General features: G+C 39.8%; 1 protein-coding gene across 4 annotated transcripts; it reads left to right on the forward strand.

Moving 5' to 3' along the window:
- The first annotated feature begins 1,518 nt into the window (after positions 1 to 1,518).
- clta (clathrin, light chain A) lies at positions 1,519 to 8,945 on the forward strand. 4 transcript variants are annotated; one of them, XM_046048474.1, is made up of 6 exons: positions 1,519 to 2,115; positions 2,853 to 2,881; positions 3,922 to 4,039; positions 4,229 to 4,340; positions 6,232 to 6,285; positions 8,852 to 8,945. In XM_046048474.1, the coding sequence occupies exons 1-6, from the start codon at positions 1,938 to 1,940 to the stop codon at positions 8,919 to 8,921; spliced, it is 561 nt and encodes a 186-aa protein (XP_045904430.1). In that variant the 5' UTR covers positions 1,519 to 1,937; the 3' UTR covers positions 8,922 to 8,945. The 4 variants fall into 4 exon arrangements, with proteins under 4 accessions (XP_045904430.1, XP_045904432.1, XP_045904433.1 ...); XM_046048476.1 differs by lacking the exon at positions 8,852 to 8,945 and adding an exon at positions 7,476 to 7,509 and having other exon boundaries at positions 1,528 to 2,115; XM_046048477.1 differs by lacking the exon at positions 6,232 to 6,285 and having other exon boundaries at positions 1,529 to 2,115.
- Positions 8,946 to 8,982: the final 37 nt, after the last annotated feature.

Genomic DNA, 8,982 nt, shown 5'->3' on the forward strand with positions numbered 1-8,982 from the left:
GTTTCCACAGTCAGTGATGGTTTGGGGTGCCATGTCATCTGCTGGTGTTGGTCCACTGTGTTTTCTGAGGTCCAAGGTCAACGCAGCCGTCTACCAGGAAGTTTTAGAGCACTTCATGCTTCCTGCTGCTGACCAACTTTATGGAGATGCAGATTTCATTTTCCAACAGGACTTGGCACCTGCACACAGTGCCAAAGCTACCAGTACCTAGTTTAAGGACCATGGTATCCCTGTTCTTAATTGGCCAGCAAACTCGCCTGACCTTAACCCTATAGAAAATCTATGGGGTATTGTGAAGAGGAAGATGCGATACGCCAGACCCAACAATGCAGAAGAGCTGAAGGCCACTATCAGAGCAACCTGGGCTCTAACACCTGAGCAGTGCCACAGACTGATCGACTCCATGCCACGCTGCATTGCTGCAGTAATTCAGGCAAAAGGAGCCCCAACTAAGTATTGAGTGCTGTACATGCTCATACTTTTCATGTTTATACTTTTCAGTTGGCCAACATTTCTAAAAATCCTTTGTTTGTATTGGTCTTAAGTAATATTCTAATTTTCGGAGATACTGAATTTGGGGTTTTCATTAGTTGTCAGTTTTAATCATCACAATTAAATGAAATAAACATTTGAAATATATCAGTCTGTGTGTGATGAATGAATATAATATCCAAGTTTCACTTTTTGAATGGAATTACTGAAATAAATCAACTCTTTGATGATATTCTAATTATATGACCACCACCTGTATATTTGTGCCCTGTGAGTCAGTAAGTGCGGCCATATTTGGTTATGTTCCTCACTTGTTTAGTTATGTTGATGTTCTGAATTGTTATGCCTGCATTACAATTATCATTAAAAAAAATTGTCATCTTTTTTATCATTAATTCCCATCAATAAGTTATTTTGAGTGTGAACACAATTTAAATGGAAGGAAAATTAGGCGCCAGGTTATACTCAAGTCCTACATCTCCATATAAGTCCTAAAACTTAAGTCATATGAGATTTTACAGTTATGTTCAAAGAAGATCAACAAGGAGCCACACGTTTGTTGTGCATTACTTCTGTAATGTAAGCAACAAAAACAACCCACTACTACTAAAACAACTGGATGCATGTTTTGTTCCTTGTGGTTCTTGCATTCAGCAACACAGGTTTACAGCTCGGAGCAAAAGGCTAGAGCTTCTAGTGTTTTTAGTTGTGGTAAGTCCTAGCTTTGAAGTACAGATCCCTCCTAACAGTGTGTGGTGAGTCACAGTGATATTGTTGTGGTGTTTTAAAACTAATATATTTGCTCCAGCTGCATACCTTCAGAGTCAATTGCCTGTCTGTCACATGATCCCTTTGAGACTGTCAGAGCTGTTAATAATTAACCACCATGACATTGTGCTTGGGCTGGATACAACAAAAATTGCCAGGGTGCTTCCCTACCTTTATAGCAGAGGGGCGAGGGCAAAGTGGAAGACTGAAACAGTGTAAGATGGTATTATGATGAATTAAGAAAAACCTCCTGCAGTCTGCAACAGAGTACTAGAACTGAGCCATGACAGGATTTTTGTTAACTTATAACCAAATATTGAATAATAGAATAAATGGTTTGTCAATGAGACCACGCTGAATACGTAGCCATTAAATGTCGCCTAATCTTAAACTGCGGATTTGTCTCAGCTCTGACAGCACCAGCACGTAGCAGGTCATGGGACCCGAATACATGACGCCTCACAGATGTGATTGGTTCCAGTTTGAAGGATCTATTTGGCGATTGGTGCGCTCTACTGTCAGTCACCTATCCTGGCTTGTGATTGGTTATTCAGCCGTTTCAGCCTCGCTAGTTTTTACTGTTTTTTTTGCCGTCCTTCCCATTGAGCTTATCGGTTTCGGTCAACCGCTACACCTGCCCGCAGTTTCTCAAATTTCTCCTCTCACAAGAACTCAACATGGATGATTTTGACATGCTGAACGCACCCGCCGCTGGAAACGGCGTCGGCTCGGAAGAGGACCCCGCCGCCGCGTTCTTGGCCCAGCAGGAGAGCGAAATCGCAGGGATAGAAAACGACGAAGGCTTCAGCATCCTGGACAGTGGAGAGGTCCCCTCGTCGCTGGGAGACTCCAACGGTGGGTGACTGCTGTGGTCAAGCAGAGGCAGCTTGTCTCCGTTCACCCGTAATGTTGTCTGTCTAGTTAGTTAGGGGGTGGTGTATGTTGTTAAACGATAACTGTTTCCCTAAACCTTAATCTGGTCCTAAATGGACACTGAAGTTGATGCTCTTTTAGTTAGCTAACTAACGTTAGCTGAGCTAACGAGTTAGCCGAGTGGGCTTAGCTAGCGGTAACATCAACCTGTGTCAACGTTGACAAATGAACACGTAAAAGGAAAACTCTGAATCATTAGTTAATGATTCATGCTTTCGCCAGCGTTTCTGAATTGAATGAAGGTGTGTGATTAGCTCTAGCTTCGTTCTTGGCCGTGTCATTCATTGCTTCCTATCAAGCTTGACTAACCTTAACGTTATTTGCTGGCAGCGCGACATGTTCCTAGCAATGTTTGCCGGCAAACCTTACAGCCACAAGAGGAAATTCATTGAGCTTCTGACCTTTGGTCATGTCTGATTCATTTCCTCGAAGCTGTAGCTTCGTTGTGGTTTAACAGTTGTAGTTGGTCATGTGCTGACATATCACATTATGCAATCGTGTGTATGTAAATCTTGAGGATTCAGCAGGAGTAAAAGGTTCCTAGCTAGCCAAGGTCTACAGTCCCCCCCCCCCCACCCGACATATTTAATTATCTGGTTTTACTGTATTTGTCTGCTTGATCTAACGTTAACAGCTATTTTTTTCTTGTGTGATTATAGACGGTGCTGTCAACGGAGAGCTTTATGGGGTAAAACTTCTTAACATTGTTTTTGTTCTCAATAATTTTGCTCTTAAATTGACTACTACTTATGTCCTCATGTTTACTTCTCTGTATTTTGTGTGTGAATAGGGGGACTTTGACAGCCTATCTGTGCCCAGTGCTCACAAATGTCACACTGTCCAAACCAAACATCTTGATATTGAAAGTAGAGCTTTTACGTGCTGCTTCTTAAGAGCTGTGTAGTTTTGTCTCTACTGACTCTGCAGAGGATTGTTATCAGGACACTGATTATATTATTTTAGTAAATGGCCAAAACATGCTGCTAACGTGGCATTTGTTTCCATAAAATTACAGGATGTAAAACTGAAAGTTAGTTCACTGAAAATGCAGCTAGTAAACCATCATTGCACAGAAAACAGTATATGTGTACAAGCAGCTACAAGTACGGTAGGTTAATGTACGGCAGCTTGATGGCCAGAACTATAAAATATAAAACCTAAGTAATAATAAACCAGAATTGTCCTTCAACTAAACTGGTGAGATTATAAAGACGTACTAATGGGAGGTGATTTGCTCCAGTGTTTTTAATCCTCATTTTATGCATCAGTTCTGCAGGTTTTTTTCTTTCAGCACAGTAGGAGTGTGATTTCAGATCTAACTGCAGAAGGTTGGAATATCTGGCTGTAGTTCTGCTCCAACTTCCTTTTCCTGTGCTGTCGTTGCAACATTGCTGTCTTTTCCACTGTCAGCACTTCTATCTGGTAGTGAGAGAAGCTAAGCTGATAAAACTCAGTGGGCCAAATGTAGTTTTTAATAAAGCCTCTCAAACAACATACAGCTAACTCTTAAGAACATACCATATGTGCTGTGTGTACATTGGATTCAGGACAAAAAATACTGGTGACAATAGGTGGTTCCAAATGTACTTGCAACTTTCAGATTGAAATATGACTAATTCAAGACGAGATACTGAATGTGTCTTCACCATGTATGATTGAAATGATAAAATATTTTTTGTTACGAAGTACCACAGTGATCTGCCTGACATCACCTCCCTTGTTTCTCAGGAAAGCAACGGCCCATCAGACGCCTATGCAGCAATCTCCAATGCAGACCGGCTGCAGGCCGAACCTGAGAGCCTACGCAAGTGGAGGGAGGAGCAAAAAGAGCGGCTGGAGTTGCTAGGTAAGCACAAACCAGAGGAAAAAGGGAACAGGATAGATAATGGCTGTCTGAGATGTGACAATTGTATGTAAAGCAAATGCATCCTTCCTTAATTCCTAATTTTCCTCCAATGTATCCTGATGACCATATCATTGTCATCTGCCTCTTCACTACTTTATCACACCTGTCCTCACTCATCTCCCTCCCCAGATGATAACTCTCGCAAGCAGGAGTCAGAGTGGAAGGAGAAAGCCAAGGTGGAGCTGGAAGAGTGGCACGCCAGGCAGAACGAGCAGCTGGAGAAAACCAAAACCAATAACAGGTACTGGCTTCATAGAAGGGTAGAATAAGGACAAGAGGATCAGTGGAAATGAGGGAGGGCTGACATTACCATGAATTAGAACACATTCACTGTTTTTGTCTAGACAAGATGATTGTATGGATTCCAACCAGCAGTCTTTATATAATATTTCAAAAGGGCAGTTTCTAAATAATGGCAGCAATCTTGGATTCAGCCACAGGTGAGCATATAACCGAATACTAAGATTTGGCTGAGTGTGTAGGCCAGGGGTCGGCAAATAAGTCTGACATCGGGCCAAATTTTTTTTTCAAGACATTACATGATCGACCTTTTTCCACATGCTTGCAATAAAGCATGTGTCGCAGTGCGTGTGCGTCCCGGGATTTGAGCCGCATTCATAAACCTATTGACACTAATTTTCATTTTGCTGAAGAAATTCAGGGGAATCCAATCACACGTTTACAGATGTCTTTTACAGAGGTGTGTCAAGTAAGCCAGAGAGTCTTTCGAATGTCCTTCAGAACCTTTCAAAGTAAAAGCTCTCAATGAACTCAACATAAAGCATTGCTTCAAAAAACATTCTTGCGCTTTTATTTTGTAGGCACAATAACATATCACTATACTTAGATCTATTTCAGCATCAGCCGCTATCAGTTTATTTATTTTATATTTTTCTGCTATCAAAGCAATCTGGCCATGGGCCAGATATTATTGCTGGCGGGCCAGTTCTGGCTGCCTATTGCCGACCACTGGTGTATGCTCTCTAGCAGGAGAAAAAACGGGTCCACCTTTGGGTTGAGGTTTAAGGAAGACAATGTGTTGGCGTCACGTCACTGGTCCAATCTGTTGTTAGCCCAAACCCTCCAGTTGGAAATTCATTTGTTCACACTTGTGGACAGTAATGTGAAAATAAGCCTTTTTCTTTGAGGGACAACTTGCATTGCTACGAGAGGGTGACACCGATGTGGATTTCTCATGTCGCATCCCACTCCCACAAAAATAATTCTGTCTCCATGGGAGAGTAAAAAAAAAAAAATTGTTGTCCCAGAAGAATGACTCCCAAAAAATAGTATTTATTCATATTAGAACAAAAAATAAATAAAAATATATATAAAAGGATGTACAATACGCCGCATGGCTGGCACGTTTGTGTCCACCTCTCAGTTTTTTCAGTCTCAGTTTCTCCTGCTCTGTAACGTATCCCTGCTGCCCTATGAATAATAAACTACCTGCTGCTATGACTCCCTACTCATCTGGCAAACCCGTGTTTGCTAGATGGATGGTCTTGGTCTGGCAAAGGTCAATAAGTATAAAAAAATATATGCATATTTTGCTGAGTTAGGGCTGCAACTAACACAAATTTTCATATTTCCTCTTTTCCAACCTAATCAAATAATGAGTTGGTTTAGACTTTAAGATGTATTAAAAAGATCTCCCTTCATTTCACCTGTTTTGCTTGATCAATAGTTAAAAAAACCTAAAGTATTTCATTAATGATATGAACCAAAAATAAGCAAATGAGTCCTTTGCTGTCATTTGAATAAATTGTGGTGTCTTCGATTGATTACTTAAACTCATTAGCTTATATTTGCAACATATACTGATATTCTCTCACCTGTGCAAATTGTTTCAAATGTGAAGACTGATGTTGTCTGGCAGAACACCAGAGCCGTGTAATTAAAGATTTCAGGGGGCGGACACGATCAGCTGAGATCCTCCCTGAGCCTTTGAAAACCCCTGACACTGCATTTAGAAGTCCTTCCAAAAATCTGAGCCTTTGATTATATGCCTTAGCGTATTATTGTGTGGTAACCTATAATGCTTGTGTTTCCATCCTCTTCTCCCTTTTATCGCTGTCTCTCTTCTCTGCTGCCTTCTTGCTGCTCTGTCGTTTGGGCGGATGTTTGTCCAGGGTGCTGGATGAAGACTTCTACAAGCAGCCCTTCTCTGAGCTCATTGGTTATGTGTATGTTGCTCCAACTAACATCCTCCCTTTGTTATGATTTTTACAAAAAAAATTTGCTTTGTTTTACCTCCATTGTCATCAACTCCCAGCATCCAACCATTTACCTCATACTCATCTCATTAGTTAGGGCATTAGTTTACCTCGCCTTGTGTAGCCATGTTTTTAGTTCTTCATTTTGAACTACTTTGATTTCTAATTGCTACGCTCATCATGTAGCTTGAAGTTTTTCAAACAGAAACTGCAGTAATAATACCCATGCCCCCTCCCATATATCTGCATGTCATTTGTGAGTGGATACCTGTCAGGACATTTCAGTAAAGAGATTGACTGCATGCCACACTCCTCAGTCACAACCATGGAGAGCTAATTAAGTCTTTCATAACTGTCTGTGTTTTCTGCTCCATTATTCACTTCCACACTTTCTCTTCCATGTCATTTCAGCAAAACATTTTGCAAATACATTACACACGTTTCCAACAATTAACACGTACATTAATTGTATGAACTCTCTTAGACAGAAATGTTTCACCTTTTTATTAAAGTGATTTACCCCAAATTAATCTACAAAATATTATTCAGTATTAGGATGCTTATAGGTTTGTTTGAAGCAGTTGTGTGTGTGTGTGTGTGTGTGTGTGTGTGTGTGTGTGTGTGTGTGTGTGTGTGTGTGTGTGTGCATAAGTGGACCGAACGTTTTTCCCTTTATTTTAACTTCGAGAGTTGTTAATGAAATAAGACGTGATTTTACTGCACTGTGTGCAGAGTTTGACATTGTGGAGGTTCCTGCCTCTGAATCTCTACAAGTCAAACGTCCTAAGTACTAACTTCCCGTATCGCCAGCCCTAAGCACTCATTTATGTAAAAATGAGGATGCGTGCAGAATGGGATGGTGCCAAACTAAACCACACTACACGTGAAACCGAGTTAAAAGTCGCTGTAGTTTTAATAATGTGTGAAAGTTGTAATGCTTTATAAACTCATCTATGCTCAGTAAGGTGGGTCTCATTGCTGAACAATATGTAGTAATATCTAATAGTTATTAGGTGTTTTTTGTCATAGTTGCATCCCTTAAACTACAGCTGTTTTCATTTTATGTATTTAACTAAATACAATTGGACTTAAATTCTAGGTATGTGCAGGATTCAGAATGTCCAGTTATTAAATATTTATTGCCTATTGTGTTTTTATAGGCAAAAGAAAAGTCATTAATAGTTTTAATGTATTAATCACCTCTTCAGAAAAGCACCTCTCCAGCTTTGTTTCCATCATTCTGGTTCTTCAATTCATTTCAAGGTAACATTTAATGAGTCCAGCCCTCACATGTCCCCAGTGTCTGCAAAAATTTTATTGATAACACCACTGGTCATGTCATGGGTTACACAACTGCTTCAAACTGAACTGTGTTCATGCTTTATTAGAATGTTAGCTGCTCTGTAGCTACTGCTGTCCTATGGGATGACATGCTAATTTGCCCAGCTAGCTATCCAGTAGTTTGAGTTGTGCAGCCTTTGGTTTTGCAGGATATCAGATTAGTTGGGAGTTTCAATTAGCCTGTACACGTTTTATTTTATTATCTTCTTATTCATCAGCTTGTAATTCAAACTTGTCATCAGTTATTATTTTTTATTTGGTGAGAATAGTTTGACATGTTCCTTTGTTCCTAGGTAAAAACTTATTTTTGGTTGTTCTTTCATTAGGTTCGTATATAAGCTTTTTTTTCCTTTTTTGCATTACATTTTCATTGTATTTGTGACTTAGTATTAATGTACACATGCTCATGATTGACAAAATGATTTTGTCATGATTAAGGAAGAGGCATTTTATTGTGTTTCAATTGTGAGCTTTGTTTATGTGCACACCTCAATGCAAATCAACAAATTCCTGGTGCTTTAGCAGTGTTTTGTGTAGAATGACAGTGAATCACAGCACTTCCTGCTTCTTCATGTTGTTGGTGGAGTCTATGACGAGGACTCGATGGGCCTCATTTATAAGCATTCAATAAGAACAAATTGGCTTGAATGATGTGAATACCACTTCCCTCACAAACGTTGTGTGGCAAGAGAATGAACAATGTGTGAACAGTGCCTGCAAAGATTTTGCATAAAGTGGGAGCTGGTCACATCATTGCCAATGTAGTGAAATAAATTATGTTAATGTCTTGTGACATAAAATGAATAATATTGCTTGTAGGTGAAATTTTGGACATATTTACACGGGGACGTAACTGGCATGATGTGCTCGTGATTTGACTTATTAGAAAATAATATACAAGTTTTATAAATGAGATCCCAGGCCATAACATCCTTGTGTGTGTAACTGACAGAAATATGGCTTGAGGCAGTATTATATTATTAGAGAAATGTCACTAAACCAAAGGCTGCACACTAATCATTTTTGAAGAAAAAAATGAAATTTAAAAAAACTGTTGCTTTTGCATGCTTGCTTTCAACATTTGCATTTAGCTCATTTTTGTTGTCTTTCATTTCGTTCCCCTTCCCTCTCTCTCTTCTAAATTCTGACTTGTGAAACTGTTTCTCCCTGTTTTCTTTTCCTATGCACCTTAAAGCACACACATTAACCATCCTTGCTACCGCCTAGACCAGTTAAGTAAAAATACAAAACCACAGAACCTCTAAATACTTTATATTTTTGACAGGGGATAGGGGTGTGTGTGGTTGTGGGTGTGGGTGTGGGTGT

The sequence above is a fragment of the Micropterus dolomieu genome, linkage group LG04 (genome assembly GCF_021292245.1).
Source record: "Micropterus dolomieu isolate WLL.071019.BEF.003 ecotype Adirondacks linkage group LG04, ASM2129224v1, whole genome shotgun sequence".
Lineage (NCBI taxonomy): Eukaryota > Metazoa > Chordata > Actinopteri > Centrarchiformes > Centrarchidae > Micropterus > Micropterus dolomieu.

Excerpts from the sequence above, each read along its gene's own strand:
- clta (XM_046048474.1), top strand. The coding sequence starts at position 1,938 with ATGGATGATTTTGACATGCTGAACGCACCCGCCGCTGGAAACGGCGTC. Across the intron at positions 2,882-3,921 it reads TCAACGGAGAGCTTTATGGG|GAAAGCAACGGCCCATCAGA; the intron begins GTAAAACTTCTT and ends CTTGTTTCTCAG. Across the intron at positions 6,286-8,851 it reads TCTGAGCTCATTGGTTATGT|CACACACATTAACCATCCTT; the intron begins GTATGTTGCTCC and ends TGCACCTTAAAG.